The sequence below is a fragment of the Rhipicephalus sanguineus genome, chromosome 4 (assembly GCF_013339695.2).
Source record: "Rhipicephalus sanguineus isolate Rsan-2018 chromosome 4, BIME_Rsan_1.4, whole genome shotgun sequence".
Taxonomy (NCBI): Eukaryota; Metazoa; Arthropoda; class Arachnida; order Ixodida; family Ixodidae; genus Rhipicephalus; species Rhipicephalus sanguineus.
Window position 1 is genome coordinate 186,762,660 of NC_051179.1, and position 16,583 is coordinate 186,779,242.

At 46.0% G+C, this 16,583-nt stretch overlaps 1 protein-coding gene across 1 annotated transcript in view; it reads right to left on the reverse strand.

Annotated features, from left to right (window-relative positions):
• LOC119391915 (uncharacterized) overlaps positions 1 to 16,583 on the reverse strand; it is a 156,366-nt gene that overhangs the window by 122,843 nt on the left and 16,940 nt on the right. Inside the window, exons 2-3 of the mRNA XM_049415445.1 lie at positions 9,060 to 9,210; positions 4,887 to 4,986 (exon numbers count right to left, since the gene is read on the reverse strand). Of these exons, the coding sequence (XP_049271402.1) occupies positions 4,887 to 4,986; positions 9,060 to 9,210 (251 nt within the window). The remainder of the gene's footprint in view (positions 1 to 4,886; positions 4,987 to 9,059; positions 9,211 to 16,583) is intronic.

The window sequence follows — 16,583 nt, forward strand, 5'->3', positions numbered from 1 at the left end:
CTGTGCTGGTGTCGTACCCGTCGTTCGCCAGAATCATTTCAGTGCTGATGCCGCTTTCTGGTTCAAGCACATCGTAATGTGCGCTTGGCATAGTCCAACACATGAGGAGCATTAAATAGTGTGTGAAGGTACCTTGGCATCTAGTATGTGAAGGCACCGTTTTAGCGACTCGTTGGTAAACAAAGACGAGGCTCTAGGCCATGCACTTTCGCGTTGTTGTTAGGTGTATAACTGCGGCACTGTAGTTGATCGGCTGTGCAATGAGCTTTAGTTGTGCTTAAGATGTCCTTTTATTGTACGGTTGTGGTCCCGCTACAGCGAAATATTTTTATCAAGGGAAATCTGACACTTCGGTACTCAAGCTGTCCCCTAAAAAAAAACAGACAGTGGAATGACACGGCAGTGATAAAGTGGAGTTGCCGCGCGCAGTTTTAACTTGGGGCGAAATTTATGCAGAACCACCCGTGTGCTTAGATTTAGATACGCTTTGAAGAAACCAAACGTTCAAAATTAATCTCGACGGCGTGCCTTACATTTCGCTCATATAATTTCACGCAAAACGTCATCCTTTTTTTTACATTATCTTGAGCGTTTGTGCAGAGTTGTTATAAACTGATGGAAGGCAGCGGACATTAGTTCGAAAAAAAAGAAAAAGACACTTATTCTATAAAATAACCGGAGCTTTATTGCATCACTATCGTGCACGTAATCAATCGATGAAAGCTCTGTGCTAAACTCTTACCTTTTTATTCTGTTACTGGAGCAAGAAAAAGAGCGTGCGCAGTAAACGTCTCCGTGGCACTAAAGGGTGTCAATCACGTAGCTTTCCTGAATAAACTTATCAACTGTCCTACATTTCACGCTGAACGGAACAATAAAAAAAATGCGTATGCGTATTCGCGCGAACAGTGCTATTGAACTCATTGCACAGGAATATGGGCTGGTATACAAATGAACAAGAAGTAAACACTTACGTAGTTCAGTCGTGCTACTGCAGTGCGTAGTACACAGAACACAAGCTAAACACGTACAGAGAAAACATCCAAAAACGTCATATAATGGGTAAGCGCAGAGTGTCATCCAGGGCGAGCATCCCTTTCATCGGCAGATTGCGCTTCTCTTACTAGTAATGGTAACACTGGATGATCTTTGTGCATCGATTCAACAATGAAGAGCGTATATATTACCAGCAAGCTGCAATCAACGCATTTAATTCGCCGACAATCGGCTCAAACTGCTCACAACCAAGCGTCGCTGTGTGCATTTGTGTACGCGCCGCCGACAGCCTCTCCACACTAACGCGGCGACGGTGCTGCCACCTATAGGTCGATCTCGCCGCCAGTAACCTGCGGTAACGCACTTAAGCAGCAGGTTGTCTGTCTCAACTGCCCACCGCCATAGAGGCCGGAGAATTGCATCTGCAGTGTGTAACCCAACCGTACACAAAAAGTGAAACTGCTCGCCACGATCTAAGCCACTGGTACCAGCGGCGGATGTACGCGTAAGCAATCCTTCTCCCACCAACATGTAGCCGGACTTCAGGAATCTGGACGTACATAGTTTCATAGCCAATGGATATTAGCCGCTAAGGTGCGCAGGCAACGTCAGGACGCGGTAGACCCTTTTGGCCGAAAATTTCCTCTGAAGTCGTCCGAGCCTCAGCCTTGAAAGTGCCCCCTTCTGTTGAGCAGTACCCTGTTGAACGCTCTGTTGAAAGTGCCCCCTTCCGTTGAGCAGTTTGACCGACGTACACTTTTGCGCAGGATAATGAAATGGAGTATACAAACCCCGTGTAGCACTTCACGAAGCCTTCCCATGGTTTTTTTCTGGCAACCACGTCTCTTGCCATTGCAAATGCGCGGGCACTATTTGGCGAGATTCTCAGCGCCACGCGATTAATATGCCAGCGAGAAAGAAGCAGACGAAGAAGCAGTAGTCCTCGCGAACATCCGAGCGTGTAAGCTCGCGAAGCGTTTCCACGTCAGTCGGGAATGATCCTAGCCCGCTGGTGTAGATAGCATTCACTTGCCGATCATACTGGTTCCGCTGCTGCAGCGCTTTCTGCATGGCGACGGCTTCAGTGAGGAACTCCGCAACCGTCTTAGGCGGACTACGAATGAGTCCACCAAAGAGCTGTTCTTTCACACCTCGCATCGTGTCGCAGCTTCTTGTCTTCCGGCATGTTTGGATTGGCTCGGTTGAACAGATGTACCATATCCTCCACGTACAAAGCCACATCTTCATTAGGCATCTGAATGCGGGACAGGAGGGCCCATTCAGCTCGCTCTCGACGATGAGGGCTGGAGTACGTGTCGTGGAGCCTGGGAAAGAACTCGCGCCATGACGTTTGGAGGCCCTTGCGGCCCTGGAACCACGTACGAGCACCATCCAGAAGACTTAAGTAGACATTCCCGAGCTTCGCTTCTTCGTCCCACTCGTTGAAATGAACTACGTGCTCGAACTCAGCCAGCCAGTCTTAGACATATTCAAAAAGACCACCACGGAAGGGACTCGCCAGGCGCGGTTTTTGCAGCGTGTAATAAGCGGGTGCAGCTGCGGCTGCAGCTGCAGCAGCTGGGGTGGCAGCAGGAGTGGGAGAAGTAGTATCCTCCATACCTCTCGACGTTGTAGCTTGGTCAACAAGGCACAATCTTGGGGGCCAGTCCCCGAATTCTCCGGCTAGCACGATGTACTGGCGTAAGCTCCGGTTTCTGGCGCGCGTTCCTGCTACTGGAGGTGAGTATGTGTGCGTGATGTCCTTCTCTCTCTCTTTCCTTATCCTTAAAACTCCCCCATCCCTTCCCCCAGTTTAGGGGAAAGGGGAGTGTAGGGGGTCCTTCTAGACTGGTGAACATCCCTGCCTTTCCTTTTTCTCCTGTTCCTTCGTTCCTTCCTTCCTTCTTTGCTTCCTTCCTTCTTTCAGGCGCAGAAAAAACCAGCGGCGCCCCATGTCTTGCAGCTTATGAAAACACGGCATCACTTGAGGCTTCGAACCTGATGAATCCGAAGCAGCTCCAAGAAGCGCGAAAACATCAGCACGTCTTTCGTTGGAAGCGTACTTTATAGAAAAAAATAAGGATCGTTGTGTTAGCAAGCCGTTTGTGGTTTTGTTTCAGAATGAAATCTCTTTTCGCCAGGCTAGAATTTAAAGTGCTCCTAGCTGATTTTTCTGCTTTGTTTATTCTTTTTTTTGCTTTTGTTAGGTGCTGCTTGGATTTTGCATCGATTGGTGGATCATTGCACATACTCATCTTCATTGATTATTGCTCTTCCGCATCATGCTGTAGGTATATCAGATGATATCTCACGCACAATAAACAGTTGGTAGTGAGCGCTGTGTGTGGGGTGCGTTCTTGAGTGGAAGCATGTGTGAATGCGAGTGTGTTTTGCAGCGTTAGCTAGACTTGCCTAGCCGGAGCTGATTTCGCGTGGAGGGTCATGAGCCGTGCTGCGCATGCGCGAGGATCAGTGATGTCACACAGCTGGGTAACCGGAGCTGGCATCTTACGCGCTCTACGACACCGCCGCGCGCGGCTCGCCGCTGCTGGTCTGCGCGTTCGGGAGGAGTGGCGTCGTAGCGCGGCAGACAAGCTGGCGCCGACGCGCGAGCAGACTCCACCACCGCCGTGCGCGGCTCGCCGCTGCTGGTCTGCGCCGCATAAGAGAGGAGTGACGTCGTAGCCATAGACACAGTGGCGCTGGCGCGCGTGCAGCTATTCGCCTTCGCTGTGCAGTCGCCGTCTGACACTGCGCTGGGGCCGCTTGATAGCGCCTCTGACTGTCGTTTGTAGGTGCGTAACGCCATGGAGAAGGAGAGCGCAAATTCTGCTCGACGGCACAGAACAGCCGAGAAGCTTATCTCATCGGATCCCGAAGTAGTTGCCTGGCAATTAGCGGTTCAGCGTACGAAGAATGAACAGAAGAAGGCTAATATTCCTAGACAATCTGGAAAGCTAAGAATAATCAGCTCAACCCTTGCTAACGCGACGTATATCCTGGCATAGCCGAGCTAAGCCACTGCAAATGTTTTTAGTGAATGCCAAGTTGCTCTAAGTATCTTCAACATGGCACGTAACCAACTAGCCCAAGTTCTAATAAGCGTTCTCGCCCGGTGCTGCGGAATTACCTTGTTCGGCCGGCACTGCTCGATTGTCACACGGTGCTGCATCATGAGTTAATAAAGCCTAGTTTGTTGGCATCCTCCTCCAATGCCTTTTTTACGCTGTGTCAGAGAGTTGACAAACCCAGCCGCAGCGTCTTTGTGCGCTACGGTGGTGGAGGAGCGTCGCGTCCTTTCTTTCGTGCAGACCTTTCTGAAACGCACGCTCCATGGGAGCGTGCGTTTCTTCTTGTGCCTTGTAATACTGCATTCATTTGTGTCATTGAAACGTTCATGAACTTACGAAGCAATGCACTACATATATGCTGTAATATTTCGACGCCCGACGAAATCAGTAAATAACAATCCTAATGAAAGTACGCTGCATGCATATGTACACAAGCATTGGTGTATTTTGCCACGAATTATTTTAGCAAGAAAGTCGAAAGTCGGACTTGGAGAAAATTGCGTTAAAATTAGGGAATGAAATTATACCGACAGAATTTTTTGAACGTTTCGAGAGCGGATAAAGGGGTTCTGCACTCCCGCGTACGCGCTTCTCCACCTGCTGCACTACGTCAGTGACGCTTTCCTATGCCGCAGCCACGCCAGCTTGTCATAAACTAGAACATTTGCGAATGAGAGTGCAACTAAAACAGTGCGCAATGATATATTCTTAGCCTTGTTGCGGTGCTCTGTTTCCGAAGATAACCTCCTGCTTTCGTGAAGTCAGCAAAAGAAATACGGGTGTGCATTGCGTACGCAACGCGAAGCAACATGTACTCACTGATGAGCGCTTTCTCGTCCTGTTTGTGGAGCCGCGTGTTTTCGTAGCGCGGCGCGGTCAGCATGAGGTAGTAGCCAAGAATGGTTAGGCCCCTGGTCAGCTGCGAACAAGATGAAGAGAGGTTGATGTAACTTAAGTGGCGGCAAGATAACGATAAAATGCCGCAGCAATGATTATATGCCGATCACAGAATGATAATAAATCAGATGCATTAGCAATGGCTAAGTGCCCGCACAGAGAAAACGATAAGTTATTATGGAATCTTTCGCCTCGACACCTCTTTCTCCGCTCCATAGACACCGACTTAAAATCGAGACTTCCGCATCACCTTCCTCGTCATCTTGAGACACTCTATAATCGACTTCGCCTCAGTGCAGCATTAATAGCTACATGTGCCGCCTTGGTTTCACCATTGATACATACTGTGACAACTGTGGGGCATTAGAATCTATAGAACATATTTTGTTAGATTGCCAGGCATACAGAGAAAAGAACTTTTCTGCGAAGTAGTATATGCTCAACTTCCCGAGCCCCGCTAGATCTAGAAAAAATAATTGGACGCACGTCTTCTCCTTCTCAGCAACGTCAGATTTTAAGGTTTCTGTTCAGATTCCTCGAGGACATGTACCGAATTGATAAACTGTAACTTAACTTACATCAGCATCATTACGTTGTGACATGTACACACTAGAGCTGTGCACGGGCCGTATTTCCGAGCCCGAGCGCGGCCCGGGCCCGCTGACTTTGTCGAAGGCCCGCCCGAGCCCGACGGCAAAGGGCTGCGAGCCCGCCCGGCCCGGCCCGACGTACGAAAACACAAACCCGGGCCCGGCCCGGCCCGGCGTTTTTAAGGTTCGCTGCGAAAACAAAACATCGTTTTCCGGTAATTTGGCATTTTATTGAGCATATCGAATATGATCAAACGACACACGACTAACAGTCTCTATTACACAGATTACAAATTGTCGTGCAAAAACAGCAAGCAGTCCAACGATTCCGGCTTCAACGACGTGCGGCGCTTTTGCATTATGTAGCCCGCCGAACTGAAGTTACGTTCGCTACTTGCACTCGTCGCCGGAATTGCTAATATCTTTTTGCGAGCCTGGCAAGCTTGGGAATTTTATTTGCATTGCATACCTGCGACAGCGCGGCACTTTTGCCATACAAGTAGACGACCTCAAGCCAGCAACAATGGAGTTCACTCGCCAAAGCCGTCACGTGTATGGCGTATGCCCATGCAAGCGTCAGCTTGCACGAAGGTGATCTACGTCGGGTCGCTCGTCGCTGTCGCGTGCATTTTCACTCATATGGGGTTTGGCCTTAAATCTAACACGAACAGTCGCGTGGCGCCGTCACTAGCTCAGGTGGTGTTACTTCTCTGTTTGTCGGAGTGCAACAGAGGCAGTGCTTTACCTGCTCCCCTTTAGTTTAAAGTAGCGAATGGAAAGGAAAAGCGGTAAAGGGCGGTCGCGGAATAGGTGCTGTATGCGTGCTGGAAAACAATTCCCGCTCATTTTCCTGCTTTGGCAGGCAGGGCGCCGTCGCCCGCTGTGGCGCCTGGCGCGCAGCATGTCTTCTCAGGAACAACAGGCAGCTCAAAACTGCCGATGAGGCCCCTCGCCGCCGCGTTCGACACAGGGCAGCAGAAAACGTCATCCGGCGAACTGCGCATGCTGCAGGATGCGCAAGAAACCCTATATAAGAAGGAACAGTGGACAGCCAGGGGGAGATAGTCGACGGACTGTTACGACCAGTGCGTGTGTATGCGGTGTACACCCCGTCGGGCCCAGGGAGAGGGACCGGAGAGTGTTATTATTCCAACTTTCGAAGATTTCCTATTCATAAATGTTGTTCTTGCTGACATAGCTCTACCATGGAGTGCTGCCTTATTGCAAGCATTTCTTTGCCGACTCAACGAGAAACCTTCACTGCGCTGCCTATTTCTGCAGAGGATCACTTTGCTGGAGACAATACAATGTTCGACGATCGTTCGGTGCCGCGTTCCAGGACCAACGTCAAGAGTATTTTTTCGTGTCTCGAAACGAATACAAAAACAAACAAACAAATTGTGCATGCATATTGGGCGTAATATTTGATTCTTTTTATGCAAGGACTGAAGCTGACTGACTGCAGAATAATTAGATATTTAATTACACGCTAACTAACATTATTACTGAAACTCACAAAAAACAACACATTGCTTCATTTTCTTTCTTGGAATGTAATACTTAGGCCTTAGAATCATGCCATGCGAATTGGACGCATTTACAGACAGAGCATCATAATTCGCGCCTGAAGAGACTCACTTCTCTTTCACGCTGTGTCTTAGAAAGAGAATTGATAAAGGCGTACCATATTTGGAAACTTGGCCCTGAAAAATGTGTAAGCGCACCTTCTGTGTTTTCACCAGCAGAGAGTGTTATTTTGTTGAACAGTGATTATATGCATGTAAAAGATTGGCGCAGCGATTTATTCGGGCGATGCTCTGTACGGACTTAGAAGAAGGTGTTTTTTCGACATAAAATGTCAGTTATTTGTAGTCACCTTTCTGTTACTGTCTCTGCTACTGCCTCTCAGTTTTTTTTCCTATTTTGACATTTTAGTGGCTTTCTTCGCGCGTAAGCGCACAACGCGACTCAGGGAACTGTACTGCAACTGCAGTAAGACTGATAACTGGGCGAGTTAACCCGTTTTTCATGATACAGATATTTTGTTTGCAGATAAAGACAAACTAACACGTGAAGCTACGGAAGGCTTTCATATAAATAGGCGTGCAAAAAATGCATAAATCAACCTTCGGTGGCTCCAACAGATAAGGAGTTAAATCCTGTTTCGCCCTTCTGACAGTGTGTCACATGGCTTGCGCCGCACATGTTCTATGCTGGTTCTTGCGTACTTATGTGTATCGTTCCTTTCAAAAATAATAATTTGAGAGATAGCGTTTGTGTGTCTCTTTCTTGTTCTTGCCTTTGTGCGCGCTAAAAAAGTTTAAATACGTATTGCAACTGATCTAAAGCTATACAGGGTATGCCCGAAAAGTAATCTCAATTAGTCTATTCAAAAAGATGTATTGATAAGATCAGTATAACACATTTAAGGTTTTTAAAATAGGCTCCTCCTGCGACGATACACCCCTTCCAGTAGGATTTCCAGGCATAGAAGGTGTCACGGTAGGTCACCTCCGGAATCACCTCCGGCTTTAAGTTAAAGCCGTGGTGCAACCCTGTTTGACTTTGTCAACTGTCCCGAAATGTCCCGGAGTCCCGGAGTTTTCAAGCGTGGAAACAAAAGGAAGTCTGGAGGAGCCATGTCAGGAATGTAGGGCAGATGGGGAATTCTTGGCACTTTTGAACCGACAAGGGTACTTGTCGGTTCAAACCAGGACGCGGGTCAAGACGAAGGCGGTGTGGACTGGCGCGTTGTCGTCGGTGATGGTCGTTGACGGCCGCCGAGTAGGGGCTTCATCGCTGACCTTTTTAAGACCTTCTAAAAAGGCCTTATGCCGCCGGCAAACTTGACGTTATGACTAACAATAATCACGAAAGGTCTCTATCACAGGAAAAGTTTCCACCTCGGAGTTGTCAAAAGTTTCAGACGAAACTTGGTGGCAGTCCTTTGATCCTTACGAGCGCTGCATTGTGGCTTCCAGGAGAAATGAAAACGAGTTTCACGGAAAAGTCTCTCCTTACTCCCCAGATGGCAGCATACGACAGTGCGACAGCACGTGCGTAAGCTAACTTCCGCCTCCACCAGTACCAAGCGGTCCTAGCCTGTTGTGAGGCATAGACGCTTTATAATCAAATCTTTGACATTACTTTTCGGACAAACCCTGCATATCACCCAGAAAACAGTATACTACCGTAAATGTTATTGAATCTCAAGCTCAGCTGCATAAGTGTGGTGTCCGCCAGGGATCCATCTTAGACATGTCCGCCTATCCTTGCTGTTCAGTATACGATTTAATGAATAATTCTTGCTTCGAATTTCCGTACGTGTTGTAATTGAGCATTTCAACAATTTGCGCCAGTAGTCTTGAAAACATTGTCTTGTTGAGCTGGAGTAAGCCAGGAGTTTCATGGCAGCTCATCTCTAGTGCCCATGAGCCACATTTCTGCTACACACAAACACCAGTGCTGGAAGGCGGGTATGAGACGATACTGGACGTGTACTCACAATAGATGCGACGGCTGTGGCAAGCGACCCGTTCCGCGTGTCACAGCAGAAGCAGCAAGAGGTCATGATGGGTGACTGGCGTTGAGGCGATGCGCTCCGACTGAGCGACTGGCTGCTCCATGATGCCTCGTCCGCACATCGCATGCGACACCTGCACGCAAGGTTGACGTGGGTGAACATGACCGTGTGACCAGCCTCGTCACGTGAGACGAAAAACAAAATTTAAATGCGAAGCATATGTTTCTTGACCGGCCACATGCAAACCATATCTATCTATCTATCTATCTATCTATCTATCTATCTATCTATCTATCTATCTATCTATCTATCTATCTATCTATCTATCTATCTATCTATCTATCTATCTATCTATCTATCTATCTATCTATCTATCTATCTATCTATCTATCTATCTATCTATCTATCTATCTATCTATCTATCTATCTATCTATCTGACGACGTATGTGTAAAATGCATCATCGAATAAAGGGCAAGATGCGAACGCGATACATGGTGGTGGCTTCATTACCTTGCAGGGTTGCCACTGACTTTCGAGTAAATGTCGCCAAACGACGAGCAAAAAGTCGCCAAAAGTCGCCATTCATTTACAAATTTCGCCAGAAATGTCGCCATTCTTGATATGTGCGGCATACCTAGTAATAAAAATTTCCACTCACGTATAGCACCGTAGAATACAGTACCATCCATGACCCTTTAATTATAATGACGTTTCTCAATGCCAGTCGTATCGCCCGCTTCACCATGGGAGTGCATGGTGCTGCTTCTCCGACTAGCCGCAAGATGTGCGTGGTGGCGCAAGTGTGAATGAATGAAACGCTCATGATATCCTTCCATCCCTGTCCGCCCGTTACAAAGGTAAAAGTGTGGTAAACCTTGGGCGAAAACCGTGAAAGCGTTGTTTGTAGACAGCTTTATGTACCGTTATATGAATTAAAAGAATTAAAATGTTTATTGAAGATAACACGACAGAATTCTTACAGGAACCGATAATTAGTGAGTCTTACACCTATTCAGTGTGAACTAATGTGATACCGGACGCCACCGACCCCTTCTTATAGTCACTTATATCTACACGCGTAAATCCAATGCGTTATAAATGAATAGGTAGACAATGTAAAATGTTATATAGCAATTGCTCTCTATGAACATTGCATGCATATGCTGACCGAAAGAACTTTCTCAATTGACTGTGTCTTGGGCGCTTTACCCCGCGCCACGCAACAGAGACAAGCGATGCAACTACTCTTCAGATATTTAGAGAGCATCGGTCAGCTCGACAAACTTTAATGACACCTTGAGAGCACGTAATGTCAATGTCAGCACACGTCCCCGCCCAAGATACAAAAAACTCAGTTTGTGTTTTTACCTCTTTTTTATTCTATTTTAACTTTTTATATTTTTTTTCTATATCTCTCTCTCTCTTTGTGTCTTTCAGTCCCCAATCCCCTTCCCCACGCAGAGTAGCAAGTCAGCGAATTTACACACGCCGGCTAAATTCTCTGCATTTCAATAAAGAGCTCTCTCTCTCTCTCTCTTTGTCTTTGTACACGCTCACCAAGAACAGTGTAAAATGCCTGAATAAATATTTTTTATTGCACAAATAGCCGCGTATCCGCCTCTCTTCGCTATTCCAAAACAGTCTTTAGAGCTGAATTGGGGGTACTGCAACAGTGAATAACTCGCCAAGCTATTCAGAACAGTTGAAGTTTTGGCGGAAAAAAAGGTCGGACCACACGGCCAACTCGTCGTCTAGCCGTTTCAGAAGCGAAATTTAGAGAAGCTGAAAGCACCGAAAGCCATTAAGGATGGATGGATGGATGCTATGAGCGTCCCCTTTGTAACGGGGCGGTGACATGTCTGCCACCAGGCTCGAAAAAAAAAAAGCTTCCTTGTTTTATGTTGGCCTAATACCTTATCTACATTGATTAAGTCTATGTTATTATAGTCAAACACTGCCACCTTGCGGTACGCAAGGAAGTTCTTCGACTTACATTTTACTAGGATGTCACTGGGGGACGTTCCAGTACCTCCTGTGTCTAGATGAAAGGAGGAGCTCAGACGAGTTACAGGACGTACAGGACGGACATACAGAATGACGCGTAATGTGCACATTCTACTCGTTAGTCTAAAACCAAGAAATATACAGAGAATGTTGCCGCTCATTCGGTGGAAAGACACTGAGCTTAGGATGCATAACTCAGTGGAGACCTAAGCCGAAAATCGCCAAAAATTCGCCATGTCGCCATTTATAATTTTTTGTCGCCACGGGCCTCTAAAATTCGCCAATTTGGCGAAAAGTAGCCACCAATGGCAACCCTGTTACCTTGTATACAAAATTCCGTATTTCATGATGCGCATGTATGACAAACATGAGCCATGGGGAATGACATAAAGGACATAACGTACAGTCCATCTATATATCAAGATGGTGAATGACATGATGCATATTATGACTACGTAACATAATTAAGATGACATACATGCCAACATATGTGCCATATATACTCGCGTAAAAGTATCACTGGTTGGCGAGCTGCCGGCTTTTGTTGTATAGGTATGCCAGCATGCGCAGGCATGCATGGCGAACGTGTGGTAACGGATGACATGTTATGATATAAGCTGCATGGTATATCATGAATGATATGACATATCATGGATGGTGAGACCTGGATTGCATAACTGACAAAGACGGACTAAGCGCTGTCATGACGGCCGAGGCTGCGCTTGGTTCGTCTCTGCTCGGTTGTCCTGTGATTCGCGCTGTTTCTCGTTTTCTATGAATATGTAGCGCATTTACTTGCATTAAACCAGCACTTCCTGATCAACAGTCTACTAGTGTTGTGCAATGGTTCCGTAGTGTTCACTAGCTCTGGTTAATCTTGGCCAAGTGCCAGCTAGGGATAACACAAGGCGGCTAGCGCATGCTAATATTGCCTAAAATAACAATTAGGAACCCTATGATTTCCTTGGCCTAATTGTATGTTGGAATCATTTGGTCGTGTGTAACATAGACACGAACCCCTCGCGAAAATCCCTCCGGTTTCGTTTACACCGAGGGCCATGAACTGGCAGAAATAATGGACCGGGTTAGCATGCAGCGGCCACCGCGTGCAATGATCACGTGCCACGTGACGTCCTCTGGCGAAAAGAATGTTTCACACTCGCCGTCTTAGCTACAAGTGACGCTGGCTAACACTCCCAGGGATCACACGTACTGAAATGCAAAACAAAGTAGAGAGGGAAGAAGTTTTCTTCGTAGCCCAATTGTTGCTGCCCCAATCGCGTATTTCGAGAGTTGTGGGTTACCATCACACCGGCGGAAAACGTCTGCTTTTGTCCAGTTTAATTCATTTCATTTATGTCACAGTTACTACACTACAGTTAAAGACAACAACCATTGTTCGTTATGCGTTCTTTGGCCTAATAATGTTTTGGCTTCATTTGGTGGCAAATATTTAGGAATACCTGACGTATACGCACCAATTCATCGTTATTCACAGGCGGACTTCCTTTACATGTGAAGGCTTTACATGTTAATGTTTAGTTGAAATATACTTTTCTGTCGATTAAGGGACATGGCTGTCAATCACGAATAGCCGTTCCTTCAGCGGATCACGTAGCGTTATCTTTCTCTTCTGCATATTCATGGTCGACCCGACTTTGATGCCGTCTCGACTTAATGCTTCAATCATTTTTTCTAATTCGTCGTCGTCTTTGTTAAAGAGTACGATGTCGTCTGGGAATCGTAACTTCGAAGAAATTCGCTGTTAAAACTCATTCCTATTCTTTCGCGATATAGTCGCTTCAGTGTTTCATCTAATCAAACAGTGAATAGCAGTGGGGAGACTCCTTCTCGAGCGGGATTTTCCTGCTTTTCTTAAGGAGGAGCAGAAAAGCTATTGACTCTATGTAAATATTTTGGCTGTGCGATTCATACATGTTTCGAGTACTTCTTGTCGACACAACGTCTCAAGAAAAGAAGGTATCTCCACCGAGTCGAACGACTTTTCGTAATCTATGAATGCCGTATAGAGGGTTTTTTGTATTCGGCAGATTTCTCAATCACTTGATTGATCGCATGAAGACGATCTATGGTAGAGTATCATCTCCTAAAACCAGCGTATTGTCAAGGTTGATTAAATTCAGGTCTGGCTCTTGTTTGAGATTATCTTTGTGAATATCGCAACGCTGAAGAATGCCGATTGATCTGTACTTTTGCAAGCCTTTCACGTATCCCTTTTTGTGTATTGTGGGAACCGCGTGCACCGGCTATCTCGAGATAGAGCCGCATGCTGCGCAGTGGCTGGGCGCGTGGCCCACATGCGCGCTTAAAACGCGCAACTGATCCCTCTTTCCTGATGAATGGATGTGGCCGATCCTTTTGACAGATAGACCCTGCCCCGGATTCTGGACTTCGCTGCCAGCATGCTAACGGCGAGCTATTTATATACACCATTTACTTCAGCGCGCTTTCTTGGTCACCAGCGAGATGGCAGTGCGCGAGAGGCGCGCTTTAAACGTCGTCGCCCCGCTTGTTGCGATGCGCGCACGCCTCCGATGCACTTCGCCCTACAGAGCGTGGTCGACTGCGCGCGCGCTTATCTCTGGCGATGGCGGGGGGTGTATGTCCTGTAATTTCCCCGCGATGTCCTCGCTGAAGTTACAGAACGTACGAAGGTCTTTGCGCGCTGCAGCGGCCGCGCTCGCGAAAGGAGCGTACTGCTCTGACAGAAATAAGTAATAACTGTGACAGTTGTTAGTTCGCGTTCGTCCTGTGTGTGTTCTTTTCGTGCGTCCTTTGCGCTTGAGCGACGGGCTGGAAATTTCGAGCTGCTTTTCGTTCTTCGAGTTACATTACAATTTGTTGCTATCATATTCATTGCTTCGCCGTTGCGGCGAAACTGTGAATTTTTCTTCTTTACTGAATAAGTATGTTCATGAGCTACACAAGCTTGACGGGTCTCAAGCATTTCTTTGGTCGTGAGACAACCTATGTGGTCGTAATGTGTTAAAATACAACCGTGTAACAATCTCTCATGTTCCTCGAATCGTGACGTCAGATCCCCTTCAGATGAAGTGAAGTTTATTTTGCTTTCATGGAGAAGGAGGAAGCCGGGGCTAAAGGCTGGAATGCCTGACGAAGGCCTCGGCTCCCTTATACAGTCTGATATCGGAATACAAATCCACATCTAAAAATATAACATAGTAAACGCAAAATCAGCTGCACTTGCATGCATCACATGATGCAGTTATTAAGCGTGCAGCAGTGAAAATTGGCTTCACACAAAACAAAAACCAGAGTCGAGTAATTATTTCTTTCTTTCCTTTTCAAACATATTCAATGAAACATCAAAGTCAACATTTGTCGACGTTTTATTAAAAGCGACAGTGACCTGATAATTTAATATTTGTTTGCTCTAATTAGTACGCGTCTTAGGCACCCGGTGGATTTGTTTTCGAAAGTGGTATGCGTCATTAACCAAAGTATTCTTTTGAGTGTGTAATTGATTGGCCTTCATATGCTGCAACATTCGAAAAATGTAGACTTGGTTCGCTTTAAGCAAATCGTAACTACAAAACAATGACAACGTAGAAAAATCTTTGGGTCTGCCACAGTAACCATGAATGCACCGCAAAGCTCTCTTTTGAAATACTAGTAGTTTCTGATAGTTAGTAGTCGGTACAGGAGAGTTGCTCTCTCTCTTCTATTAAATGCAAAGCATTTCTTAGCGAACCTTTGGCACTTTGAGCGTTTCTATCTATCTATCTATCTATCTATCTATCTATCTATCTATCTATCTATCTATCTATCTATCTATCTATCTATCTATCTATCTATCTATCTATCTATCTATCTATCTATCTATCTATCTATCTATCTATCTATCTATCTATCTATCTATCTATCTATCTATCTATCTATCTAGCCGCCTACGTCTTAGTGCTCTCGTGATCGCCTCCTTAACTTGGTGTAGACCAAAATTGGCATGGGAGGGTACGAGGATTTTGCGAATATGACTTTCAGGTCATCACATGAATAATGTGAAAATCCTGTCGCGTACGCAGTCAGAACCTTCCCTCCAGACACGTGTGGCACATACCAGTTTACCACGGGCCGCGATGTACGGGTATGCGCCACAGGTGATTCACAGTTTATATCCACCCAGGAACGGCGAGAACAGACATTGGTAATTTAAATGTGAGAGCGTTAAGAAAAACCGACATCGGCAGCGTTGGCAAGACAAATGCAAAGAATAAGAATTAGGTTCCCAGCAGGAATGGAACGCAAGCATTCTGCGTGGCAATCAGGTATTCTACCACAGAGCCCCGCCAGGTCTCTAAACTGGTTTGAAAAAAAAACAAAACAAAAAAACAGCCTCTCCAGGCGTAATGTCGGTGCAACCTCACTTGTCGTTCTGGCGCTTGCTATCTAACGTTACAAGAAAGCAATAAAAACTACGAATGTACTCGTACAATACAGGCGTCATATCAGATTAACGTCCGTGGTTCCATTGTTGGCTCTGCTTTTATAGCAATCTAGTAAACATTACATTTGTATTTCTACATTTCAGCAAGCTGTATTGAAGCATTGCTTTACCCCGGAGGAATACATTAACGAAAGTTACGTATGATATTGGCATGATTGCACCATGAAGTGCACTTAGTTTCGATAACATAGACCTGTGTACTCTAACGTGAGGGCTGACGTAACGTCGCACCATAAGTTACCCTTTAAACGCCAGTGTTGTCGACGTGCTTGGTAAGCCCACGGTGTGCACAAAGCCACAGCACTTAAAATACACGTCGATCCACTTCGTAACGCTTGGCTCAAAGTCATAATATACAGCATAGAATACTCGCTGACTGCTTCGCATGAAACCGATTCCCACAACACGTGGGATCTGCCGAATGTTTTTAGTCGGACACCCTTGTTGTGCGTGTTTTCCTAATATTCACGACCTCAAAAGACCAAAAACGAAAATTTTAGCCAGTGGTGCAAGTATTTATGGATTAATAGCATGGAGCCAAATTGGGTCATCAGGGCTCAATGATTGTGAAATGACAAAAAATGGCCTCTTTTTTCCTGCTGCTCACTAGAGTGAGTATACAAAATGCGAACAAACGTTTTATTCTCGGCTTTTTTTGCGCTCACAGTGTATAAGGCAATCCATGAACTACCCTTAGTAGGCGTTTTTGTACGATTGATATTTCTTTTTTGTAGATTTGATTTAGCGGTCGTGGCCCATACAAGTGTACAATAATTTAGATAGGAACAAAAAACAGTTATACAGCATTAATTTTACTTTTGGGGGCAATATGCTTCTGTGGCGCATAAGGAGACCAGCGACGCACGTTGTTTTTAAGAGGATATGGTTAACATGGTCGTCCCACTGCATATTTTCTGAGAAGTATACCCCAAGTGATTTAAAAGGTGACACTATTCGAAGAGCACTTGAACAATTTACAGCATTTGCAGAGACCGTAACAGGTTTATTCCTAGG